This window comes from Pungitius pungitius, chromosome 4, assembly GCF_949316345.1.
Source record: "Pungitius pungitius chromosome 4, fPunPun2.1, whole genome shotgun sequence".
Taxonomy (NCBI): domain Eukaryota; kingdom Metazoa; phylum Chordata; class Actinopteri; order Perciformes; family Gasterosteidae; genus Pungitius; species Pungitius pungitius.
In genome coordinates, this window is record NC_084903.1 from 5,376,815 (window position 1) to 5,404,315 (window position 27,501).

Genomic DNA, 27,501 nt, shown 5'->3' on the forward strand with positions numbered 1-27,501 from the left:
CCGTTTTACCTATGGAAAACTTCAAATACCTAGCCACCATGACACACCTGATGACATCATGTGCCCAGAGGCGTGGACACTGCCTACCGCACCACCTTTAACCCAATCACCACTGAAGAACTTTGTAACCAATAGGATAGCTAGCTCACCTTTTTCTATTGTCTATAAATGTACGTGTTTGTCCCCTTGTTCAGGATTCGTTAGTGGAACCGGTAGACAGTTAACTACGTTGTAGTCAAAGGACTCGCTGTGGCCTGTGGATCGGAGAAGCCGCGAATCCTCGATCGAGGTGTTATCTTTTTACCGCATTGCTTATTTTTTATAAAATTCTTTTGATTTGACTTTTCGATCCAAGACATCTTTTGTTCGTCCGAAGTTTCTTCATTTTGAACACAATAGAATCTTTTCTAGATTATAATAACATGCGACCGATTGTTCCGAAGCAAGGGTCTCGGGACAATCAATGTTGTATGTGTGGAGATTGTAAAGGCCTTTTAGGGCAATTTGTGATGTGATCTGAGCATGGGTGTGGTCTGAGCATTTATTGATAAGGAATAAAATACAACACTTGCTGGAAATTTTGAGATAACCATATAATGTGCCTGTGGTAAATGGCTTCTTCCGGGTCCGGTAATAGTTCGAAAAAATGATGGCTCAACCACAATAGCACTGAAGTGCAAAGTTTTTATTTTAGCCCGGGCAAAACAGTGAAAAACAAGGTGAAAAATAGTCCAGAATATTCACGAGCATTCCATCTAGACAAACGATAACAAAACCCATATGACGCTTAGCTCCCCAACTCTGTTGCACCTACTTCCCTTAGGTCCCAGCATCCAATCCCCAAAAAGAAAAAGCAACCCCCCATCAGGCCTACCCAGCCTGCTTTTAACCCTGTAACCCCGCCCCCATGGGCCCAACCAAAACATGCAGGGGTGTCACCTGATTCATTATTTTCGGTTACAATTAAACATACTTTAACATGACAATCACACAACATTAACATTAATTATTTATTGAATGCCTCGCATGATTAACGTTCATCACATGCGTTGAGTCGGCTTAACAACCCTGTTATCTTCCCCCCTCCCGATGAGCTCACCTCAATTCCTCAATTAAATTAAACCGAACAAAACCCGTAAAACCATCACGGTGCCTCTAGTCTGGTTTGTCCCGTCGCGGCACCCATACCCGGAAGTGAATGCCCGCACGCACCATCCAGCGAGAGCAGCAGCAGGACCCGCGACCAGAGGACCGCGCGAAGACGAGCACAGCCGCGCGCAGCGGAGCAGACAGACGGGGCACCCTGTGAGTGGCTGCGGGACGGAGAGCTGCGAGCGACGCCGACAACAACAACAAAAACCCTTTTGAACAGGACGGGCAGGCGGCCGTTTCACGTGACAGCGCCCACTGTCACAGTGCCCAAATACACAATCTGCACCTCCAAAACACTAAATCTAACTGTGCTTTTGAGGACATATATAAGACAACAGACAGTTTATCATATTCTTAATAATGGGAGGTGGTGGGTGGATGTTGTGCGGCAGGTGGTGGGCAAGGGTCATTTCCCAGGCATCGATCAGATGAACTTTCAGTCCTTTGAACATGGCTTTGAGCACCTTATCATACTGCAGTGAATACCAGTCGCTGTTGGTTAGGGAAACTTGAAGGCTCAAAGCTCTGGAGTTTGCAGTCCGGATGATGACCACCGTTCCGGGATTTGTGTCCAGCAGCTGCACCACCGCCCTACGGATGCTCTGTAGCCTCCTGATGTAAATCTCCATGGGGAAAGTGGTGAGGTGAGCCCAGATGCTAAGGACTACGACGTTGTTGGGGCCTGCGTTCAATTCATCTAGCTCATTAGCAATGTAACGAAGCTCTCTGGTTGGGATAGTGAGCCAATGAATAGGAGGACCGTGGCAGCGGTACCTCATCAAGATGTTGTTTTCATAGTCTAAGGACATAAAAGGTCCAACTTGTCTCCGGCTGTGTAAGTCAAATTCCTTAAGACCTGAAAGTATGACATGAGTAAAATATTGAACTGCAGTCAAAACAAAATCAAACAATTCCTGAAAACGCTTTGGATCAGCTACCTGGTAGAACTGCGTTGAGAAATTCAAACCATTGCCTCACTGTGGAGTCTCCATACATGTGAACTGCTTTGCCTTTCAGACACTGCGTGATGGCAGACGTGTTAAATTGAGATACTGTGGTGCCTCCCAGTGCTCGCCACACACCCTGGTAGTAATAACCAGATGGTAGAGATGTCACAGAGCTGCTCGTCACCTTCAGCTGACCTGAAAGGAACATAATAAGGCTTGGATTATCCCATTAAAAAAAACAAAGATATAAAGGTTGAAGGTGTAAACCTTTAATCGACTATCCTTATACCCGAGAGATTAGATATAATGCTAACTAAAAAACTTAAACTTAAAAATAATACCATCCTCTGGCAACACAGCAAGGTTAGAAGGTCCTGTAGCGTGAATGGAGACTTTCAGGTTAACACCACTGAAGAAGCGGGAAAAAATAAAACATGTCTGAAAACGTAGTACGACAACTCAAATAAAAGCATTTGAAGTTATTTAATTAAAGTTAAATCTAGAAAAAACAACCACTAAAACAAAAGCCTCAAAGGTGATTCAACATTGCATGAGATATGCTGCTTTTATCAAGATGTTTTTATTGTCTATTTTATTCTATTTTATTGTGTGATTACATTCTGTGACTACATTTCCATCCACATCGTCTTCATCCCCTTCACTTTCCTCTTTCGTTCCCTTGTCTCCCTACCCCCTACCAGGTTCTCACTTTAGTAACCTCTGCCCGTCCAGTGGCTGCATGCATTCGTTTCAAAACATTGGTACTTGCGTAACGTGCGGCTAACAGATCAGCAGCAGGACCAACATCCTTCTTGTGGCATTGGCAAGCAATGACAGGTCTGTGGCAAGTCACAGACTTGTTGTTGCTTGCCACTGTGTAACTGAGATGCCTTTCATATGCTAGGAAGATTTCATGAAGGTTTCATTAGTACCCACGAGTAAGAGTGTCTCAGTAGCTAAGTCCTAAACAGCCCCTCGTACATCTCTATAGTCTGCTGTTCAGTCAATGCTTGACCGCGGCGGGTGGTGTTCGCCACATAAGGTTATGCGTCGAAATGGTCTTCTTAAATAAACAATTCCTGGTCGCAAGCATCGATATCGCTCCTACAGGAAATCGTTACGGATTCTCACCTATAACATTTTAATTTAATTGATATCACTCCTTCATCAATGAGGAAGAGAGCTAACTTTTTTTCTGGGGGAGTGGCGGGATAATCGAGCTAATTTTCAGAGAAACGAAAGTGAGCTGCTAAGGAGTGTCGAGAGAGAAGAGAGTGTGAGATGTTCAGAGCTTGTTACAGGAACGATATAAGGTCTTTCAGTAAGCAGCCATGAATGAGCACCAAATGTATTATGCAGTTTGCTGCATCAGAATGTGAGATTTGTTGTGGAAAGAAGCGCAAGCTCACAAAACGTACACATGAACACACCCGGATAGTGAAACATCCAAACGTGGAAATAGAGAGTGAAAAGGTGTTTATTTTAAAATCTTAAATTACTATAGGGTCAATGTTAACTCCCTGGGGTCACAAACCTCTAAGCCTCTCATGATTCTCTGTTCACTCACCTCTGAAAGAGCTTCTCCTCCTTGGCTGGCAGGTTAAGTTTGAATGCTAACCTGAAGTGGTTGATCCTGGTATCACAGCTCAGGTTCTTTGGCTTGTAACAGAACCAAGGTTCGCCTGTTCGGAGGTCAGTGTAGTTACACAGCAGCTGTTGGGTTGGCCGCAGGCAAATGTTACAGATGGTGGTTTCAGAGAGTGAGCCTGAGCGGTAGAGGCTCTTGAAGTAAGTCCTGTCAGGCTGTTGTCTGTTTAGCCTGTTCAGTACTGTGACAGCTTCACGAGGGTGAACCAAAGTTACCTGATTGGAAAGAGAACCAGAGTACTTAATAGAAATCTACAATTCATAGCTAGAAATTAAACATTGCTTTTATATTGACAGTAAAAAAAGTGAACGTTAACCGACATACCAACAGTAACAGTAGCAATCATTGAGAAAATATATTTTTTGCAGAGCTGCACTTTACAACAATATACATCCGTACCACTATGTCAACTTGTGCAATAATCTCTCTCTTTGTCTCTTTCAACTTCAAACGCTTATCCCGGGTCGGGTCGCAGGGGCGACATTGCTAACAGGGTACTCTAAACTTCCCTTTGCCATGCCACATCTACCAACTCTGATGCAATCCAATGCAGATATAATATTTCTACCTAGTCCTGGGGCTTTCCAGGGGGCTTTCTTATCAGACATCCAAAATGGCTCCTTTCCATGTAAAAGTGAAAGCTGTACTTCAAGCTCCTCAGGGATAACTTAGCTTCTCACCCTATCTCTAAGAGAGACGGCAGCCACCTTCTTAAGAAAACCCATTTTGGCCGCTTGTACCTACGACCTAGTTCTTTCGGTCATGAGCGATCCTTCATGACCGTAGGTGAGGGTAAAAACGAAGATTGAACAGGTAAATCGAGATGGTGCGGTATTGCGGTATGGCTACTCCAATTTTCAGGCCAAACTCACACTCCATCTTCCCCTCACTCTCGAACGGTTTCCTGCCATTTCAATTCCGGAGGTCACAGACTAAAGATGCCACACAGAAACACATCATCTGGAAAAGGTTCAAGGACATCTGCAGCACATTGAACTGTAAACCCTCTTCCCCCCAATACACCTCCTGACCATGAATACCACGAACCGGATTGGTGACAAGGCGTAGCCCTGGTGAAGGCCAACCCCCACCTGAAACAACTACAAATTAAAGCTGCAAGCAGCGATGAACGGGCCTTCGCCTATTCTCGCACGTCGGGGTGGGGCGGCGGTCGGCCGGGCTCGCGGGTCAAAAAAGACTAAAGAGACTAAACAAATCATTCTCGGGGCTGCCATTCAAACCCGAATCTGCGGCCTCGCGAACGGAATCCACCGACGCCGGGCTGTTGCCCCGCTGCAAAAGACCTGCAGAGTAATCATTACGGGTCTCGGGCACGATGACCACGATAACAAAAAGATGCATTCCTGTAAAATAAAGGTAGAGTCTGAAGCGCAAGAATCACAGCAAACGCTCGTCTCGTTCTCCAGTTTGCGTCCGTATAATTGATTCAACACACGTACAGTTTACATCCAGTGCATTTTTCTTGTCCTGTATATCTTATAGACGCAGTCTCAATCAAGGTTAATTCACACCTTGGTTTAGTCGAGGTAGAAGGACGACAGCTAACCCCACCTCTTTTGCTCCATCAAGATATGTTAACTTTTTAACCAAACCCGCTGGATGACGAAGTGGCTGTCTTCCTGAAGAGAGCTTTGCTGAATGAAATAATTAATAATACATTGACTAAGATACACTCTTCCTCCAGGGCTTAATATATCGGTAAGTTCAGTTTGAATCAGTTAAGCCATGTAGAAACTTTGCATTGACCCAAGTCATTAAAATTAAAAAAGTTCCAAGCCATCCAGGCCTATATGTCGTCAAGACAATTGAGTAGTTGTCCAACAGAGTTATCCTTTTTTGTTTTAAGATAAAAACCATAGCTGTTATTACTGCCTAATATAGTTCCAATTGACCAACTACATGAGACATTTCCACACCATATTGACCGTGCAATCTCTTCTTCAAACTCCGTTTGAAAGAAGACCACTGGCTGAAAAACAAAAAATAAAAGAAATGGGACCGGACCAGCCACAAATTAACATCAGACAGTAGGTGAAAGACAAGGAAGCGTCGTACACTAGAGGCTTTTCGCGGACATGGTACACTAGGAAGCCGTGGCTAACCGGCTGTGGAGTAACTAACTCGCTGTTTTGCTTCCCTTGTTTGCTTTTTAAAACCGCAGCGACCGATCGAGTCTGGTGTGAAAACGGTGTTCAGGACATGAAACATTTCATCTCATCTGCTACTCCAAGCACTCACCATCTCATCTGCTCCTCCAAGCACTCAGCATCTCCTCTGCTCCTCCAGGCACTCAGCATCTCCTCTGCTCCTCCAGAGATGCTGTTGTGTCCCTGGAGGAGCAGAGGAGATGCTGTTGTGTCCCTGGAGGTGCAGAGGAGATGCTGTTGTGTCCCTGGAGGAGCAGAGGAGATGCTGTTGTGTCTCTGGAGGAGTTTTATGTTTTTTTTGTGTGTCTGTCTTAGAGGTGGTTTGCTGTACGATTTATGTGAACACTGGAGACAATGTAAATAATTTTTATTGACTTGCTCACCATTACAATTGGTAATGCACAGTCTTCTTCATCTAGTGGTTACTCCATGTAATAACAGCGACTATTTGCCTCTTTGTGTATATTGAATATTGACGCAAATTACAGCAATTATAAGTTCACCTTGTATGACTTGGTTTCCTAATATGATGTGTATGACTTGGTATGACCTTGTCTTTGAAAGAACAATATTTGAAATCTACAAGGACATTCTAAATTCATAATAATTACATTAGATGCTATTTGTTTTTAAGTCGTTACTTTGGTGTTAATGTAATAAATAAACGGCAGAAATCTCCCTCAGCCCCCCCTACTTTTTCCATCACCAGCCGCCACTGCTTAACAGTAACCCGTAATATCACAAAACGTGTTTGCATCTCCACCCGTATGTTGCTTCCCAACGGAGCCACCAGCTCACTGTGATTACGCAATACAAAATGGCGGAGAGTGCGATCTTTGGGGACTATATTTTGCAGCATTGTTCAATAAACACAATTGAAGTCACATCAGGAGTCTAATTAATTAAGAAAGGGCGATGTACAAAGTGCAAAACATGAATAGCGGTTACTTTGAACAGAAATACATTACGTTAGAGCTGGCAAACGCCAGGTCACTCACGTCTCCCCCTCCAGCTCCACACATACGGCAGCTGTGCCCAGCAGCCGTATGTGGCTGAAACGAGTGTGACACAGCTGCTCTAAGTGTACAGTTATTTAAAAACCTCAGCAAGGAGAGTTACCTGAATCATTTTGTCCGTTAGATCAGCCGGACACGCGTTTAAAAAAAGAAGAAAAAAAATGATTTCGTCGGGAGTTGATCCCACGACCATAGCATCGGGGGACCATCACCTTACTCACTGAGCTATTCTTCCAGATGGATTTGAGAATTCGAAAAGTCACTGAAATAGGATTGGTCACTCTCCGCCAAAAATACAGGTAATATTCACACTAAAAAAATTAAAACTGCCTTCCTGTTTGTTTTAGAGAAAATTCCTCAGAGACTTTTTTAAGTCTCCCTTTAATACATTTGGTAAAAAATCAGCGGACTTGTCGGTCAAAGAGGGTGCGGGCGAGCCTTCGTCAAAATCTTCCAGGGGGCGCAATGGAGGCAATTTTTCACTTTTGATCCAAAACTGCACATCAGGTCTGTAAAGGTCATCACGTAGAATACTCACAGAGGTTTTCAAGAGTTTTGGAGTGTGCCGAGGCTCAGAAGATGTGCTTGAACTTTCATGCGGAGATAGCGTCGTCACAGCCACAAAGTTGGTCCAAAACTCCCAATTCTCACTGTGAGCCATCGTCACAGTCTTACGTCTTATATTCCCAGATTTGAAGTTGATCAGATTAAAGGGCTAGGAAATGGACATGTAAATGTAGAAACTTTGCATTGACCTAAGCCAATAGGTGGCGCTATACTTTTTCGAAAATCACTGCATGGCATTACTTAAAGGCCTACACAAGCATCATGAATATACATTTATAGCCAGAAATATCAATGTTCCTTGGAGTTATACCATTTTACATTTTGGAAAAAAATCTTCCAAAATTGTCCAAACTGCACGCAAGCTCACGCCCAGGTAGTTTTATGAAAACTCTTGATTTTAATAACTTTTGACCCCAAGGGTGTCAGGAACCAGTTGCCAAATTTTGAAATGGATCGGATTTAAACTCTCGGAGGAGTTCGTTCGTTTGTAAATGCAAAAATTGAAGGAAATTGCCAAAAATACACAGAATCACCACAGCGCCCCCTAATGTTCAAATATTCTGGGAAAATTTGGGGATGTTCTAGGACTCATTGTGAACATGTCCTCAAAATTTGGTGAAAATGACGGTTAGAAAAAAAAAAAGTTATAGGCCTTTGAATTTTCAGGACACAAACCTATAAACTTCATTGGTCCATAACTTTATTGAAAAATGAGATATCAACATTCTTTCAATAACTTTTGATCGCATCGAGCCAACGATCATTTTGCCGAAGATTTCGTAAGAATCGGACCAAGCGTCTGGGAGGAGTTCGCGAAAACGTGTTTTTCACAAAATTCAAAATGGCGGCCATAAAACGGTAGGCGAATTTGCATACCATAATTTTTTTTGTGTACAGCACATCCAAGAGAACCTGTGTGAAAAGGTTCCAAGTCGATCGGTAAAAGTAAAAAAAAAAATTAACATTGCGGCCACTTTGGGGGGCGCTAGAGAGTTCTTTTTTCTCTCCTCTAATTGCGGGACCCGAATCATACGTCAATTTTGCGCACTTCTGATGCGCGTGCAAAAATTCAAGAGTTTTTGAACATGATAAAGTCCCCAAAAGTGCGTTCGAAGTGGCGAAATAATAAGAAAAAGAAAAATTAAAGCTGCAAGCAGCGATGAACGGGCCTTCGCCTATTCTCGCACGTCGGGGTGGGGCGGCGGTCGGCCGGGCTCGCGGGTCAAAAAAGACTAAAGAGACTAAACAAATCACTCTCGGGGCTTCCATTCAAACCTGAATCTGCGGCCTCGCGAACGGAATCCACCGACGCCGGGCTGTTGCCCCGCTGCAAAAGACCTGCGGAGTAATTGTTACGGGTCTCGGGCACGATGACCACAATAAGTATCACAGCAACACTTGTCTCGTTCTCCAGTTTGCGTCTGTATAATTGATTCAACACATATACACATCCAGTGCATTTTTCTTGTCCTGTATATCTTAGATATCATAGATGCAGTCTCAATCAAGGTTAATTCCCAGAAATATCCACCTGTAATTACCTTAGCTGTTATTTCTGCCTACTATAGTTCCTATTGACCAACTACATAAGGGATATTTCCACACCATGTTGACTATGATAAACGTATACAACTCTTATTCACATATGGACGTTGCACTTTAGAATGTGTATTGATTAACTCGGCATGTACCAAACCATATTGACAAGTAAAAAAAACAAAATATGACTAAACATGACTGAATAAATCACCGCCCAAAACATGTTAAAGATAAGTGGCATTATAAGTACAATTTAAGTGCTACCATTTGTTAGTGCTACGGTTTGCTAGTGTTTTAGTCAAGGTAGAGTCTAAAAAGGTGTGTCTTGAGTTTTCGACGGAAGATGTAGAGGCTCTCTGCGGTCCTGATGTCATCAGAGAGCTCATTCCACCATCTGGGAGCAGGACAGCAAAGAGTCGCCATCTCGTCGAGTGCTTTTCTCTCAGTGAGGGAGGAACAAGCAGCTTGCCAGATGCAGATCGGAGTGCGTGGGTTGGGATGCAGGGTTTCACCATGTCCCGGATGTAGACTGCTCCCGATCCATTCACAGCGTGGTCCGTCAGTACCAATGCTTTGAACTGCATGCGGGCAGCCACTCGTATCCAAAGAAGAGAGCGGAGAAGTGGTGTGGGAGTATTTTGGAAGGTTGAAGACCAGTCGAGCTGCTGCATTCTGGATGAGCTGCAGTGGTCGAATGGCGGCAGCAGGGAGACCTGCCAGCAGAGAGTTACAGTAGTATTTGGTGTATTATCAGAATACGATTAGGGCTGTCAACAGATTATAGACAATTAACTAGTTAATCACACATTTTGAAAAACATTTATCTTGATTACAATATTTTTTTCTCTTATATTAACTGTTTACAGTTTAGTAATTTGTTGTTTCAACTCCATAATGAGCTTGACGTGTGTATATTATTTCATTGGAATGAGGGGCATATGAATCATATCATTTAATGTTAGATTCATGCTCATTGTGAAGGAAATGAATATATAACATATTGAAAAGCATTGAAGACGCACATTACATTACGTGTCATTTAGCTGACGCTTTTAAACAACAAAGTAGTTAGTTAGCTGCTGCGAGCACGGTTCTACTCAGTGTGTAAATAAAGTGATTCAATCGGGCCAAGTTATTTAGGGCACACGGAAACGTAAACAAAGTGGCGTTAATAGCGTGAAGAGGTGTCTTTTGACGCTGTAAAGCTACCGTAGTTAGCTTAGCTAAAAGACGTATGCTGGGTGAGACTGGAGAACGCACAAGGAAAACGTAATCACTCACCGTCAAAGGCGTTTCCACTTCGTTGAGTACATGTGGACGTAAGCACCGGTGTGTAGTTAGCAAGCTGGCTGACTGGCTGCTCCATCCGGCAGCCGCTAGCTCCACTCGCTATCCCAGTTAGCTGTCCGTGCCGTCGAGCAGATATAACAAGCCCTTAAACAAAACGTACCTCACTGGCTGCACACATCCAAGAGGGAATGAGAACACTTTGCTTACATCCACATAGTAGTAATAGTTCCTGAAGTATAGGTGTGTAGTTAGCAGTTTAAAATACGGAGCGGTGATACTTTGCCTGTTCAACACAAAACCGGAACATGCGCAGACTACGTGCGCGGCTGTGCGCACGTAGTCTGCGCATGTCCGTCAACGAAGAATAGGGAATTCTGGGTGATGAAGTTCTTTAACTTAAAATTTCCCCGTAACATCTATTTACATCACCAAACGTGTTTGCATCTCCACCCGTATGTTGCAGAATACGTGTATTTAAATCCAGATGTAAATATATTGAACTGTCCGTGTTATTTGTCTAGGTTAGATATGTCAAACCCGCGACACGCTGCCGAACGGCTGCGCCGTGAGCCAGCTGTCCTGCATCAGCCTTACCTTCTTCTGTCAGCTGTATGCGCGGCCACGGAGCAGTTTCTGGCCTTAAACTGAAACGAGTTTGACATACCTGCTCTTAAGTGTACAAAGTCCATAACCTCAGCAAGGAGAGTAAACTGAATCATTTTGTCCGTTAGATCAGCCGGACACACGTTTAAAAAAAGAAGAAAATAAAATAATTTCGTCGGGAGTCGATCCCACGACCATAGCGTCGGGGGGCCAACACCTTACTCACTGAGCTATTCTTCCAGATGGATTTTAGAATTCGAAAAGTCATTGAAATAGGATTGGTCACTCTCCGCCAAAAATACAGGTAATATTCACACTATAAAAATTATAACTGCCTTCCTGTTTGTTTTAGAGAAAATTCCTCAGAGACTTTTTTAAGTCTCCCTTTAATACATTTGGTAAAAAATCAGCGGACTTGTCAGTCAAACAGGGTGCGGGCGGGGCGTCGTCAAAATCTTCCAGGGGGCGCAATGGAGGCAATTTTTCACTTTTGATCCAAAACTGCACATCAGGTCTGTAAAGGTCATCACGTAGGATACTCACAGAGGTTTTCAAGAGTTTTGGAGTGTGCCGAGGCTCAGAAGATGTGCTTGAACTTTCATGCGAATATGGCGACGTCACAGCCACAAAGTTGGTCCAAAACTCCCAATTCTCACTGTGAGCCATCGTCACAGTCTAACGTCTTATATTCCCAGATTTGAAGTTGATCAGATTAAAGGGCTAGGAAATGGACATGTAAATGTAGAAACTTTGCATTGACCTAAGCCAATAGGTGGCGCTATACTTTTTCGAAAATCACTGCATGGCATTACTTAAAGGCCTACACAAGCATCATGAATATACATTTATAGCCAGAAATATCAATGTTCCTTGGAGTTATACCATTTTCCGTTCTGGAAAAAAATCGTCCAAAATTGTCCAAACTGCACGCACGCTCACGCCCAGGTAGTTTTATGAAAACTCTTGATTTTAATAACTTTTGACCCCAAGGGTGTCAGGAACCAGTTGCCAGATTTTGAAATGGATCGGATTTAAACTCTCGGAGGAGTTCGTTCGTTTGTAAATGCAAAAATTGAAGGAAATGGCCAAAAATACACAGAATCACCACAGCGCCCCCTAATGTTCAAATATTCTGGGAAAATTTGGGGATTTTCTAGGACTCATTGTGAACATGTCCTCAAAATTTGGTGAAAATGACGGTTAGAAAAAAAAAAAGTTATAGGCCTTTGAATTTTCAGGACACAAACCTATAAACTTCATTGGTCCATAACTTTATTGAAAAATGAGATATCAACATTCTTTCAATAACTTTTGATCGCATCGAGCCAACGATCATTTTGCCGAAGATTTCGTAAGAATCGGACCAAGCGTCTGGGAGGAGTTCGCAAAAACGTGTTTTTCACAAAATTCAAAATGGCGGCCATAAAACGGTAGGCGCATTTGCATACCATAATTTTTTTTGTGTACAGCACATCCAAGAGAACCTGTGTGAAAAGGTTCCAAGTCGATCGGTGAAAGTAAAAAAAATAATTAACATTGCGGCCACTTTGGGGGGCGCTAGAGAGTTCTTTTTCTTCTCCTCTAATTGCGGGACCCGAATCATACGTCAATTTTGCGCACTTCTGATGCGCGTGCAAAAATTCAAGAGTTTTTGAACATGATGAAGTCCCCGAAAGTGCGTTCGAAGTGGCGAAATAATAATAATAATAATAATTCTTGCAATTTCAATAGGGCTTTCGCCCGACTTTCAGTCGGCTCAGGCCCTAATTCTTGCAATTTCAATAGGGCTTTCGCCCGACTTGCAGTCGGCTCAGGCCCTAATTACTGCAGAGAACCCAAACACAGAAGGGATGGCTCTAAGAAGGGACCCCCCTCACCCCATACAGCACCTCCCTCAGTATCTTGCGGGGGACACATTCTAGTCCCCCCTTTTGATGAGAGGTACCATCACCAAGTCTGCCAAAGCCTAGGGGAAGAACACTTGAGCCTTAATGGATTTCTTATTTGAGCAAAAGGATATAGGACAGCCCTGCGAGGCGACTATTTTGATTTTGGGACCAAATAAACTGAGTTAGACAATGGTTAAATTGAAATGAACTGTGGTCATGTTATTTAAGTGTACTAGCTATTAGATATCAATATTATGCATGCAATATTATGTTTACATTAAGAAGCTTTAAGTCAAAGGTGTGATCATTGAATGTATTGTAATATAAAGTGAATAGTGATTGGTCAGTGAGGGATTTCAGATTTGGCCATCAGATAAAACCAGGGGAGAGAGTCATGGAATGCTTTGAGCGAAGAGGAAATAGGGAGGGAGGAGCTGGGCTTGAATGTGCAGCCAATCACATACAACAGCAGCACAAGGGACACTCCTGCATGATTGATAAAGCTGGGCTAGAGAAGGAGCAGACAGGAGCCTCCAATGTTGATGGTCATTAGTAGAGATGAGCGGGTACAGCATTATCTGTGTCTGTATCTGTTGAACCATATGAATTATCTGTATCTGTACTCTGATTGGGCGGGGCCTAACCCGAAAGTGGGCGGGCTTAACCCGGAAGTATGAAGGATTTAACCCGTAAATTGTCGGGTTGTCTTGAAATTGGCTGGGCTTTAACCGTTATGCTCTTTTTTAAGCATGCAATTGACCCTTGGCAGGGAGCTTGTTTAACAGGTGATATGACGAATCATACATGAACTTGAAAAACAGTGTAGGCTACTGTACTGACGCATTTCTGCGGTTAAAACCTCATTCCTTAATTCTTATGTTAATTTATGTTTATCACTCATTATTCTGTATCACTGATGATCATGAGAGAGAGAGGAAGTGTGTGTGTGTGTGGCTTAATTTGTAATATTAATATTTAGTTATTTAACACAACTAGTCAACGTCAGACACTGAGTGCGTGAAGAGAGCCAGCAAACGGTAAAAGAGAGAGAAAGAGAGAGAGTAGGTCAGTGTGTGATGTAAAAAAAAAAGCCAACTGAAAAAAAAAATCTACGACAGGCAGAGACGCAACGCGAGTCGCATTCTTAAGCACCACGTCTTAACCAGCCCCACGTTTACCTGAACTCTACTAGTTAAGAACACCAAACCAAAGTAAAAAACAATAAACCTGAAGCCGAAGAAATCCTTTAAATTTATCGGGAAAGACCCGCGAACCTGCTGACTGAGGGAGGGAGAGAGGAGTTCTGTGTATGAGTGACCCGAGCGGGACGCAGCAACACAATAAACTGTATGTGTGTAGGGGAGGGGCGCTGTGACTACCAGCCAATCACAGAACGCAGAGACAGACAGCTACCCAATGAGGACTTTTATTCAATCCGAGCACAGATATTGACTCGAATTGCTCGTATAACTTTATCCGTACCGGATACTCGTTTCAGCTGAGCTCTAGTCATTAGAGACTGGATGAAGGAACTTCTCTATTTGGCAAAATATTATACTATCCATACCATATATGACATTGTAATTGTATTGCTTCTGTTAGTTATTAAATTCTTTATCATTTTTACTCTCGAGCCAGTTGAATCTTTTTGACTTAATGTGTTAGCAGATGGTAAAAGGGATTATTCCTTGATCCGTAGTTCAAAACTATACACCATTTAGGAAGAAATAGAAACAACACGCTTCTTCAGAAGACTTGCTTTTTACGGAGAAACAAACAATTTCAGAAATAGTCTCTCTCTCTCTCTCTGAATTGTATTTGTTATCATTTGGTTGTGTGAGAACCACTGCATTAACGTAATAGTTTGTAGCATCACCTCAACCTCTGCGTCCCCTTCCCAGAGCAAAGAGAAAACAGCAGAGTAGCTCCCATTCAGATGATCCACAACTTGCCCAGCCACACCTGCTTCAGAGGGACAGCGGCTGGAAGGTGCAGAAGCTGCGATTAACGATATGATGAGGGGAGACTCTTGGCATGATGATGGTGAAGTTGCCTTCAGGCTGAAACTGACACGGGGTCAAGAGAGAAGGTGTCAAAATACATCAAACACTTGATTAAAAATGAGCCATATAAATTAAAAAGGCAAAATTTCAAATAACTATTTAGTAATAATTGATCCATGGGACGATTTCTGGACAGGTTTTGCTTTCTCTTTTGCACAAGCCAAGATTGTACATGATTTATTTTCTAGGATATTCAGAAAGATATACAACTGAAAGTATTCTCTTTGTTTCACTGAAGCGTGATGGTTTCATGACAGGTTCCCATTTATTTGAATTTTTTGTTAAACGGCCCAATTTTGAGTTTCAAGGTTTGGATTGTTGGATAATGCTCTATAGCAGCGGTTTTCAATAGGTGAGGCGCGCCTCCCCTGGGGGAGAGAGTCACAGGGGAAGCTTGACACATAGGGTTGCCAACTCTCCCAACCCCAAATCAGGGACACTTTCGCGGGCTGATTGGCTGACGGGGGGGTGCTAGCGGCCGGGCTGTGTATCATTTCACAGTGTAAAAGGGTCAGGGTTTTTTTCTTTGCAGCGCCAGCCTCACTGCTCATTTTAACAGATAGGACCACTCTCACCTCACATGCTCTGGCCACCCGCGCACACACTGGTTTGATGCGTCACAACAACCGGGAGTTTTTTGCGCGTCATTGACTTAGGAGGCTGTGATTGGAAAACGGGACTGGAGCTCTCCCGGACGGGACAAATCAAAATTGCCCATAATTCGGGATTTCCCGGGTAATACGGGACGGTTGGCAACACATGAAGAAAAAATGTATAAGCTGTAAAATGCATCGTTTCCTACTCCCAAGTCAACAGAAGGAAGCATTAAGGGAGGGTTAAAAAAGTTGTAGAAATAAAATGTCTTCAAATACAATAATAAAGAAAGATATTTACATTTTATTATTTGTTATCGAACCTTATGGCATTTACTGTAGAGGCATGTGTGGGTTAGGGCAGATGGACAGGATTTTGGGGAAGGGGGGGCTCGGCTATCCTTACCTACTCTTAAGGGGAGGCTCACATTCACCCCATTTAAAAACCCCTGCTGACGTTGCAAAATGGTTTAAAAGTGAAAGTTGTTTCAATGTCTATTCGTAGACGTTGAAAAGACGTCTATGTTTAGACCAGTTTTCAACGTGATTTTTAATATCGGTGGTAAACGTACAAATGTGGACGTAATTTCTTTTTAAACCTATAAAATAATGCTATAGCACAAAGTAGAGGACGACATTTTACCATATTAAAATCACGTTGATATGTGGTCTAAACATCGACGTCTTTTCAACGTCTACGAATAGACGTTGAAACAACTTTCACTTTTATACCATTTTGCAACGTCTTTTCAACGTCGGGCATAGACGTTTATTCAACGTCTTTTCAACCAAAAAATGCTCACTGGGTCATGTCTTCCCAGTGTGCTGATCGCAGCTCCCCTTCCCCATTGTGTCCACCTGTGACTTGTTGATGCACACTCCCCTTGTGTACATAAGTGAAGTGCTCTATGTTGTTTGTTGCAAGTTTGTCTTGTACTGACTGTTGTGTGTCTGTGTATTCTATATCAGTCTCAAGAGTACTTGAGTCCTCGTGTGGCTATGCTTGTCAGTTATAGAATAGTACCAGTTTCATCCTTGCAGGAGCTGCTGCTGTCAGCAAGTCAAGGTGCAGCATTGAGGGAAAATACAAATCAAATTCCATTTATTTCCAATGAAGAACATTTAAACATATTTTAAAACCGTCACAAAACCTGACTAATAATAAATAATTGAAACAAGATCCTCCCTTCAAAAAAAGTTCTTACTTGCAGAATGTCCAATTGATGTAGCACAACGATCAAGGCATAGACCATCACAAAGAGGAAGATGACGCCAAAATCCCGTCTTGTACAAGATGCGGTCTTCATGTTGGCAAGTCTTCACCTTTTAGCATAGCACTTACTCTAAAACAGTGTATGAAGAAAGATGTATTAAAAAAACAGGGCTGTCAATAGATTTAAAAAAAGATAACATACTAACATTTTTTAATTTATTAGTCGTGATTGTTTTTCTTCTAAAGACTAAATTTTATGAATTATTGGGTCACTTTAGAAAGCGTCTATTTTAGACACTTGTTTAATTGTATTATTTTTAAATACAAACTACACACATTTGATCAAGGCAGAATTGCAACTCTTGCAACTCTTCTTGCTGTCCTCTCAACTTTCGGTCATTTGACGTTTGTGTTTGAAGTCCCAACAATGATTGCATCATGCTGTGGTTTCAGGGGTCAACTTAAACTGCAGTTAAACAAAGTTGCGTTAACTGCATTAAATGAATATTTTATCAGATGCCATCAGAGGTGTCAAGTGACAAAGTACAAATACTTACTAAATACTCAATTCTGGAGTATTAATTTTTCAGACGACTTTTTACTTCTACTGCTTACATTTTAAAAATGCCCTCATTACTCCTCTTTAATTTCGGCTTGTCATCGTTCAAAAACACACACAAAAAAAACCTATCCAGATAAATTGCGCCATCCGGATAGAGTGAGAGATTCCGGGTTCCTTTTCAGAACGGCAGGTTCCAGTGGTCAGTGGTAGGATCCTTTTTTAACGGCACAAGCCATTTTCAGTTGGCTATGTAGAGACATGATCCTCCTCCTCCTCATGCAAATTCCAAGTAATGTTAAATAAGTCATCATGACTATGGGTTTGCCGTACATGTTTTTTTCTAACTTTATTGAGAATCTGGCACAACATAGCAGCTTACAACTAGCGCAGCATCTTAAATAAAGTGATATCATGATGTCATGATACAAGGCTTTAGAAACACAAAGGGATTCTTTGAGGGGCCGTTTAGGCCTAACTACTGAGACACTCATAAACACTATTGAGACACTCTCATACACACACTATTGAGACACTCTCATCCACACTACTGAGACACTCTCATACACACTATTGAGACACTCTCACACACACTACTGAGACACTCTCATACACACTATTGAGACACTCTCACACACACTACTGAGACACTCTCACACACATTATTGAGACACTCATGCCATCTCACTAGTGTGCGTGAGAGCATCTCACTATACAACGTAGGAGCATCTCAGTATACAGTGTGAGAGAATCTCAGTTACACTGGAAGGCATCTCAGTTACACCGGAAGGCGGAAGCAAAGAGCGCTGATTTTGAACAGCGCAATGCGCCAATCATACTTCCTTCCTTCATATGCCTTGATGTCCGGGCTCGCCCGTCCAAGTTTATAAATACTACCATATTCAAGGGACGGAATGTCATTTTAGGACGTTTTCAGACGGGAAATTAGGTGTTTAAGCAACATTTCTGCGTTCGGCTTGTTAACATTCAGCGTAAAAAATTCCATGGAGGATGTCGGAGACGTGAGGTGTAGTTAACGGGACCACCAGAACCCCCCCAGCACCGGGCGGTCAGCCTCATCTCACGCCGCAGACAGCAGCCTGTTCTCGGCCAGACTGTGAAATGCTCCGCTTCGATCCACTTTTCCGTAGCGGTTATATATACGATAGTATAACTAGGATGAGTGTTCATAACTTTTAATCTGAGACTGGTGTTTGTTTATCAGCTATTTTGCGAGCAGAGTTTAAATTCATAACCTTAATAAACTATACTGTATCCATAGTGTGCGCGCTTGTTGTACTGTCTATCATTGTGCAATAAAACTAACCGTGTCTTAATTAAAGTTCTCATGGGGAGACCGTCATGGAAACCGGCAGCAGGACATCAGCTTCAAAGCGACTTCAAAGGATAATAATCGATTAAATAATACATTAAACCATAAAAAAGGACAATATTTTGTGAGGCTGTAAATCAGGGGTGTCAAAGTCGTTTCAGGTTAGGGGGGGTGGCGCGGACGTTACGGCCAGAGAGAGAGGGGGGGGGGCAACAGTTTTCCCAGCGCAACTCCAAAAAAGGAGGACAAATACGCGTCAGGGCATTGCAAATCAGGGCGGTCCAAAATCCCCCTAATACAAGTAGTCAATTTCACAGAAGTCTGGCCGAGAACAGGCTGCTGTCTGCGGCGTGAGATGAGGCTGACCGCCCGGTGCTGGGGGCATCAGATGGTCCCGTTAACTACGCCTCACGTCTCCGACATCCTCCATGGAATTTTTTACGATGGCTTAATGTTAACAAAACGGCCGCAGAAATGTTGCTTAAACACCTAATTTCTCGCCTGAAAACGTCCTAAAATGACATTCCGTCCCTTGAAAATGGTAGTATTTATAAACTTGGACGGGCGAGCCCGGACTTCAAGGCATATGAAGGAAGGGCGTATGATTGGCGCATTGCGTTGTTCAAAATCAGCGCTCTTTGCTTCCGCCTTCCGGTGTAACTGAGATGCCTTCCGGTGTAACTGAGATTCTCTCACACTGTATACTGAGATTCTCCCACACTGTATAGTGAGATGCTCTCATGTTGTATAGTGAAATGCTCTCATGTTGTATAGTGAAATGCTCTCACGCACACTAGTGAGATGGCATGAGTGTCTCAATAGTAGAGATGAGCCGGATACTCGGCTGAAACGAGTATCCGGTACGGATAAAGCACTTTTGCCGAGTACGAGTATTATACGAGTAATACGAGTCAATATCTGTGCTCGGATTGAATAAAAGTCCTCATTGGGTAGCTGTCTGTGTCTGCGTTCTGTGATTGGCTGGTAGTCACAGCGCCCGTCCACTACACACATACTGTTTGTGTTGCTGTGTCCCGCTCGGCTCACTCACACACAGAACTCCTCTCTCCCTACCTCAGTCACCAGGTTCGCGGGTCTTTCCCGATAAATTTAAACGATTTCTTTGCCTTTATTTTTTTTTACTTCAGTTTGTTGTTCTTAACTTATGGAAGCCCATTTCCGCCAAAAAAAAAAAAAAAAAGAAGGGTTAGAAAGTCGAAATTATGACTTAAAGTCGAAATTATGACTTAAAAAGTCGAAATTATGACTTAAGATAGGCGCATGCGCAGCTTCCGTGACGCGGTCACAACGTCGCTGGTTTTGCAATGTATACGCTATCCTTTGTGATGTTGATTCATACACGGAAATTAATACTGTTAGTAATCAGCGATGTGTTTTCTGTATTCCTCAAAGGGGGATGACGTTACAGCAACATCAACATAACTACTGGTTTTTGAACCTACTGGTTTGGCTACGCGTGCGTGTTTGTTTTGCCCCGACAGCGGTAGATGTTGTCTGCCTCGGTCACCTGATTCGTCATACATTCGCAAACATATTGCTGAAAATGTTCAAAATGCATCCCATAGCCAATGCAGCGATTATGATTGTATAAGTGAGCACTACATCACTGCCACGTATAAATAAATAAATAAAAGAACATACATTTATTAAAAGATCGCCGCAACCTGGATTCGAAACCATGCAGTCGAGCAAAACAGCAACACTTTATAAGACGGCGGCGCTACGCCGTCGGCCAACCGAGCTTTCAAATGCCGCTGCTGATTTCAATACTTGTCATAAAATTGCACATCGTCAGTGGCAAGAAAACCTTTTGGTTCAGGGTGAGCCAAGACAACTGGTTTGGTGGGCGTATCATGGAACACTTCCAAACATGTGTATCAATACTTTTTTCGCGAGGCTGCAGCCTGGCGCCACCGAAACATTTGGACATAAGAGGATTTTATGTTCAGACGGTCATACAGTGACGTGCATCACAGACATTTAAGAAAGTAATTCAAGAAAATAGGATGGATGGATGGATGGATGGATTCGAACCATGTCGAGCAAAATAACAACATATCCAGGACGGATGCCTTTCGCCATCGGCTACGGGAGCTTAGAGGTTTTATGGCTGTTTTTTGTACTTGTTACATAATTGCACATCGTCAGTGGCTAGAAAACCGTTTGACCTTTGGAAGCTGCGCATGCGCATATCTTAAGTCATAATTTCGACTTTCTAACCCTTCTTTTTTTTTTTTTTTGTGGCGGAAATGGGCTTCCATATTAACTAGTAGAGTTCAGGTAAACGTGGGGCTTGTTAAGACGTGGTGCTTAAGAATGCGTCTCGCGTTGCGTCTCTGCCTGTCGGAGTTTTTTTTTTCAGTCGGCTCTAACCAGTTTTTTTTTTTACTTCACGCACTGACCTCTCTCTCTCTCTCTCTGTCTCTCTCTCTCCCTCTCCCTCTCTCTCTCTCTCTCATCAGTTTTTTTTTACCGTCTGCTGGCTCTCTTCACGCACTCAGTGTCTGACGTTGACTAGTTGTGTTGAATAACTAAATATTAATATTACAAATTAACCCACACACACACTTCCCCTCTCTCTCTCATGATCATCAGTGATAAGAATTAAGAAGGAATTCTGTTTTAACCGCAGAAAGGCTTAACCCGACAATTTACGGGGTAAATCCTTCCTACTTCCGGGTTAGGCCCCGCCCATTTTCGAGTTAGGCCCCGCCCAGTCCGAGTACGGATACGGATACAGATAATTCATATGGTTCAACAGATACAGATAATGCCGTACTCGCTCATCTCTACTCAATAGTGTGTGTGAGAGTGTCTCAGTAGTGTGTGTGAGAGTGTCTCAGTAGTGTGTGTGAGTGTTGAGTGTCTCAGTAGTGTGTGTGAGTGTTGAGTGTCTCAGTAGTGTGTGTGAGAGTGTCTCAGTAGTGTGCGTGAGAGTGTCGAGTGTCTCAGTAGTGTGTGTGAGTGTTGAGTGTCTCAGTAGTGTGCGTGAGAGTGTCTCAGTAGTGTGCGTGAGAGTGTTGAGTGTCTCAGTAGTGTGTGTGAGAGTGTCTCAGTAGTTAAGTCCTAAATGGCCCCTCATATGTATCTGTATCTGTTGAACCATATGAATTATCTGTATCCGTATCTGTACACAGACTGGGCGGGGCCTAACCGAAAGTGGGCGGGGCGTAACCCAGAAGTAGGAAGGATTTACCCCGTAAGTTGTCGGGTTGTCTTGAAATGGGCGGGGCTTTAACCGCTCTTTTTTAAGCAAGCAATTGACCCTTCGCATGGAGCTTGATTAACAGGTGATATGATCAATGATACATGAACTTGAAAAACAGTATTGTACTGACGCACTTCTGTGGTTAAAACAGCATTAATTCTTATGTTCATTTATGTTTATCGCTCATTATTCTGATCACTGATGATCATGAGAGAGAGGGGAAGTGTGTGTGTGTGTGTGGCTTAATTTGTAATATTAATATTTAGTTATTTAACACAACTAGTCGGACACTGAGTGCGTGAAGAGAGCCAGCAGACGGTAAAAGAGAGAGAGAGAGAGAGAGAGAGAGTGAGAGAGAGAAGGTCAGTGCGTGATTTTGAGGAGATCGTCCTCGAGACTCTAAACCGGCAGCAGAACTTCAGCCTCAAAGAACCTCTGAAGCTCTGAATTATAATAATTCCACATATGAATTATTGTATAGTTCTCTGTAAGATATTTGATGTGTGGTCAGCAGCTTGCTGTACGAGGACCACTACACTGATTATCAGCTTCTTGATGTTTGAGTAATAAGACAAACTGTAGGTGTGTGTGCATACAAATATTGACTGTCTATTTTTTTTTTACTGTATCCAACCTCCTCCTCCTCCTAAGTAATTCAGTTGTATTTTAATGCTGATACCTTTGTACTTTTAGTTACATCAAGTTTGATTTTATAAACATGGTCATATATTTTTAACTGAATGTAAATATTAAATTGACAAAGTATCCAATATACAGTTAAATAACACAATTGGAAAAATGTAGCGTGATGTACCAAGAATGAATTTCCTAGTGAAATGTGGTAAAGCAGAAGTGGAAGTAAAATGCAATGTCAAACAAGTACAGAAATTACAATATAACTGATACTAATCTTCGATGATTAAAACTAGCTTCATATGTCATTTGTTTTAGCGTTTCATGTGACTTACCTCATCAAAGATTCCTTTGGAGGTTCTGATCATCAGCTTGTGATCCGTCCCTTGATTTAACCACCGCTTTACAACCTCACTGTTCTCTGTGAACTTTTAGGTCTTACATTTATGAATGCAAATATATTAGTATGCTGAATCTACGTCATAGATGCAAACATCATCGCAATGCTCTCTTTGGGAAGAACCAGTTTGACAAACCAGCCTGGCAGCCTGGTGTGTTTTTTCTGGGTCAGCGTAGATACAATAAGCGCAACATTCTTCTTAATTTCTAGAATCACAATAGGTGTTCGTCCGACTTTCAGTCGGTTCAGGCTGTAATAATAATCCAATAGGTTCCCCTACGACTAGAGGACCCAAAGAATAATAATTGTAGTGGCCACTTGTCCTATGTATCCTTAAATTAAAGGGCCACTGCTGCATTCATACACGCACCACGCCGTTTTTCACACATCCACACTTACACCACTGATTTACTGGCTTCCCACTAGAGATGAGAGTACAGCATTATCTGTATCTGTATCTGTTGAACCATATGAATTATCTGTATCCGTATCTGTGAACAGACTGGGCGGGGCCTAAGGTCAGTGCGTGAAGTAAAAAAAAAAACTGGTTAGACCCAACTGAAAAAAAAAACTCCGACAGGCAGACGCAACGCGAGTCGCATTCTTAAGCACCACGTCTTAACAAGCCCCACGTGTCATGATCCGGATTCCTCCTTGTTTTGTTTTTCTACACACACACACACACACCCAGCTGATACTCATTAACACACCTCCTCATTCCCATTCATGCTTTCACTCGCCCTAAACGCCCACAGCCGCTTTCCATAGCAATCAACTCTCACACTGATTCTCAACTCACCTGTTTCTGCTCACTGCTTAATTTGTTTGACTATTTCTAACCACTGTTTCTCTACTCCCCTGTCAGACTGTTGTTGCACGCTGAGCTGCCGCCTGTCCCTGTGTTACCAAGCCAGCATTGTCTTTTTCGAGATCGACTTTAAGTTTTGTCCCGGACTGCGTCTGTTGACGGCAGCCCCCTTAGTTCAAGTTTTGAAGAATAAAAGACATTTTCCGCACCTCTGCATCTGGGTCCTCTGTTCTCCACGTAACACCACGTTTACCTGAACTCTACTAGTTAAGAACAACAAACCGAAGTAAAAAACAATAAACCTGAAGCCTAAGAAATCTTTAAAATGTATCGGGAAAGACCCGCGAACCTGATGACTGATGAGTTCTGTGTATGAGTGAGCGAGCCGAGCGGGACACAGCAACAACAACAACACAGGTATGTTATTTCAGTTCATCATTGAAGTTCTTCCTGTTGGGGTTATACCTTAATAAACATCATCTTATATACTGTATCCTGTTCCTGATGTTTGGCATAGCTTGAGCCAGCTATGACACTGTCTCGCCCCTGCCGGGGTAATTACCCAGTCTTCCGCCTCGACCACACCTGTCTTGGGTTGCAGCCAGAGTACTGTTCCAATTCTAAAAATCATCTGGCTAAGAACGATCATAATATCCGGATGTGACTTGCCCCGCCAATTAGCGGCTGATTGTTGATGTGTCACTGGGGCGGATTGTCAATTAAGGACACCATGCCAATCAAAACTGCAAACACAAATTGCCACACACAAATCATGCAAGCAAACAAAAAACATGCAGTAATATTAATAAAATAAACCAATAAACATGCAATTGTCCACCCCGTGACATACCCCCCCACTTAAACGTAGGCAGTCCTTGCCACTGGACAAGCCTAGTCTCGATATCGGCCTGGTGGTAGTCCACGGGTAGTTCGTGTCGACCGGCGGAGCACATTCTCCACTACTCCTGCTGGTTGTGGTTGTTGTTGAGGAGGCAAAAAGTCTGCCCCTGCTTCTGGGGGCACCACATAAAATCCAAAACATACAGGGTCTACTTCCGCCCCTGTCTCAATTCTAGTTCAGGGGTGACATGGACGGGGGTTATACAAAGTTTCAAAGCATTCCTGTGCTGGGTTCTTTCCTTCCCCCCACGCTCTGGCCTAACTTTATACAACACCCCAGAATCACCCATAAGGCTAACTACAACATAGGGCTCTGGATTCCACCATGACCGTAGCTTCCCTTGCCCCTGTCTGTTCCTATCTCTTACCCACACTCGTTCACCTGGGAGAAAGGATAACGCCTGGGCAGAGATGCTCACGAGTCCCAAAGCTCGAGTCCGAGTCGAGTCTGAAGTCTTTCGAGGACGAGTCTGAAGTCGAGTCTGAAGTCACCGTGTGTTCGACTCGAGTCGCACTCGAGTCCGAGTCTCCAACTCGAGTCCCCATCTCTTATCAACGTCCCTTTTACCGTAAAAAAAACATACCAACAACTTTTTACTCCTCCTTTACTCTTTACTTAATGTTTTTTTTGTGGTTTTTCCCATAAAATGAAAATACGAAGCGTAGCCGCTAAACCGGAAGTACGTAGATTTTAACAGTAAGAATCGACGCAACCGTCTGTAATGACAGCGGTTACCAGGGTAACGAGGAGAAAAGTTCATGAACGGATATAAATGAATAATCCTGGTCTGACGGGATGTGTTAGCAGCAGTAGTTGACTACACACGCTGCTCTTGGCTCTGATATTTTTTGTCAACGTATTGTTTTGCTTCAGTGAGCAGAACAGAGACAGTTAAAGGAGATCGCAGAGTAAACGGTCCGCCGCTGGAACGCATACGTCCCGACGTCCGCGAACCGTCGGTCGGACCGCCAGCGGCACCAGCGGCACCCCCGCCTTCCCGTCAGCGCCACCCAGCAGCGGCATTCGACATCTTTCTCGTGTGTGGCCGCGCGTGCGCAGCCAGCAATATGTGTCAATGTACGTGTTACGTAGGCAGGTAACGGAGGGAGCGATATAGCGAGCTCATCAGATTTTTCCTAAAATTAAACATTGTTCACGAGTCCCAAAGCTCGAGTCCGAGTCGAGTCTAAAGTCTTTCGAGGACGAGTCTGAAGTCGAGTCGGAAGTCACCGTGTGTGCGACTCGAGTCGCACTCGAGTCCGAGTCTCCAACTCGAGTCCCCATCTCTGCGCCTGGGCCTTACGGTCGAAGCCTCTCTTATCACGTTCAGCAGCATGACCCATCCTACCTCTTGCGAGCTGGTAGGCTGAAGTTAGCTTATGATGATGGTCTTCCACCCACCCACTAAGTGTCAACTCGGGTTGGTGGGGCGCTACTCCCAGCTCGACGTCTACTGGGAGTCTTAAATGGCGGCCAAACATAAGGTAGGCTGGGGCAAAACCTGTAGAACTGTGGACAGTATTGTTGTAGGCTTGCAACAACTCAGGAACATGCTCTGCCCACCTATTCTGCCTTTCACCCTCCAAGGTGCGCAATAGGTTTAGCAGAGTCTGGTTCAGCCTTTCTACCCTACCGTTTCCGGCTGGATGATAGGGGGTTGTTCGACTCTTCACTACTCCATACATAGCGCAAAGCTGCTGCATCAAAGTGGATTGGTAGTTTAATCGAGACTCTAAACCGACAGCAGATATTAATTTTTGTATTTTTGTCTGTAAAATATGTAATATCTGGTCAGCTGCTTGTGTATGCTTGAAGATGTTTCGATTTATTTAATTGTTTGAAAATGTAAATTAACTCTAGCACAATTCTATGATCCCTGCATCATAGATATTAAACACTATGTTACACTGTATCGTATATCAAATACTATAACCTTAATCCCTAATGTTGTCACCTATTTTAAGATATGTAGCCTCATTGATCACTATATTATAGACATAAAATACTATACAGTTAAACACTAATAATGTAGAGACACATAAGAGTTGCCAATTTTACTTTTATAGTTATCTGCCTCTTGATGTTTGAGTACCAAGAAGACAAATGGCGGAATGTAGCCCTTTCAAATAAAATATTAACTGTTTACTTTTATGAAACCATTATAAAGCTAATCCAGTGTGATGAAACAACAGCCCTGAAATAAATGTTCATCGCAGTAACGTTTTTTGTGTTTCTTCCATTCAAATCATGTCCAACACAATGAGTTTGAAGGGCTCTTACTGGAGTGAGTTACCTTCCACCCAGGGCAGAACACAGAGCCACAATACCTTCAGAAGTCGGTCAGGGCTTAAGTACCACTGTCTCACCAAAATGCATGGGAGCTCTTTATCACTTATGATATAATACAAGAAAAAACTTGAATAAAAAATTGAAGACCAAAACTGAAACCTTCAGGTTCAATTTTCTTTTTTAAAGGATCAAACCTCATTTGGCTCCATAAGTCAGCTCTCCAGCAGGAAGCAGCTGCATCTCATAAAATATGATGAATGAGAGCCTCCCAGTTCTCCCATTTCTTTACTGTAACTGTGTACTTGTGGTGCCATCTGCAGGATACAAAGGGGAGCAATACTTCCTCCAGTTGGTATACTATAGCAGACTGGGAAGCTGCAGAGGCAAATAAGAGCTGTGACAGAATCCAGATGCTTGAATGGTGACATTGATACATAAGCATGCTCATTGGTTGGAAGAACATACATACGAAGACTGAGGTCGACATACGTGACTTAAGTAACGATCCAACGTCGACAGGTTGTCAGGCTCTCCCTCTTATCCCCTGATGATTGTGGCTCCGGTGCAGGTGCGTGCGGGGCCAACCTCTCCCAGATCCACCAGAGGGAGACTTAAACCAGCCTTTACCTCGGTCCAGAGGAACTGCAAACACTTTTACCAT

The 27,501-nt window shown here is 43.1% G+C and overlaps 1 protein-coding gene across 1 annotated transcript; it reads right to left on the reverse strand.

Annotated features, from left to right (window-relative positions):
* Positions 1 to 627: 627 nt before the first annotated feature.
* LOC119229168 (NXPE family member 3-like) lies at positions 628 to 27,501 on the reverse strand. The gene is made up of 6 exons (XM_062561997.1): positions 27,468 to 27,501; positions 14,696 to 14,817; positions 3,667 to 3,962; positions 2,441 to 2,508; positions 2,091 to 2,294; positions 628 to 2,008 (listed from the first exon to the last, which is right to left on the reverse strand). The coding sequence occupies exons 1-6, from the start codon at positions 27,499 to 27,501 to the stop codon at positions 1,455 to 1,457; spliced, it is 1,278 nt and encodes a 425-aa protein (XP_062417981.1). The 3' UTR covers positions 628 to 1,454.

What these genes read in the sequence shown, in the direction of transcription:
- LOC119229168 (XM_062561997.1), bottom strand. Translation starts at nt 27,501, where the DNA reads ATGGTAAAAGTGTTTGCAGTTCCTCTGGACCGAG. An exon ending in TGCAGTTCCTCTGGACCGAG is followed by an intron (nt 14,818 to 27,467) that starts GTAAAGGCTGGT and finishes CGTTAATCGCAG; the next exon opens with CTTCTGCACCTTCCAGCCGC. An exon ending in AAGGGGACGCAGAGGTTGAG is followed by an intron (nt 3,963 to 14,695) that starts GTGATGCTACAA and finishes CTTTCCAATCAG; the next exon opens with GTAACTTTGGTTCACCCTCG.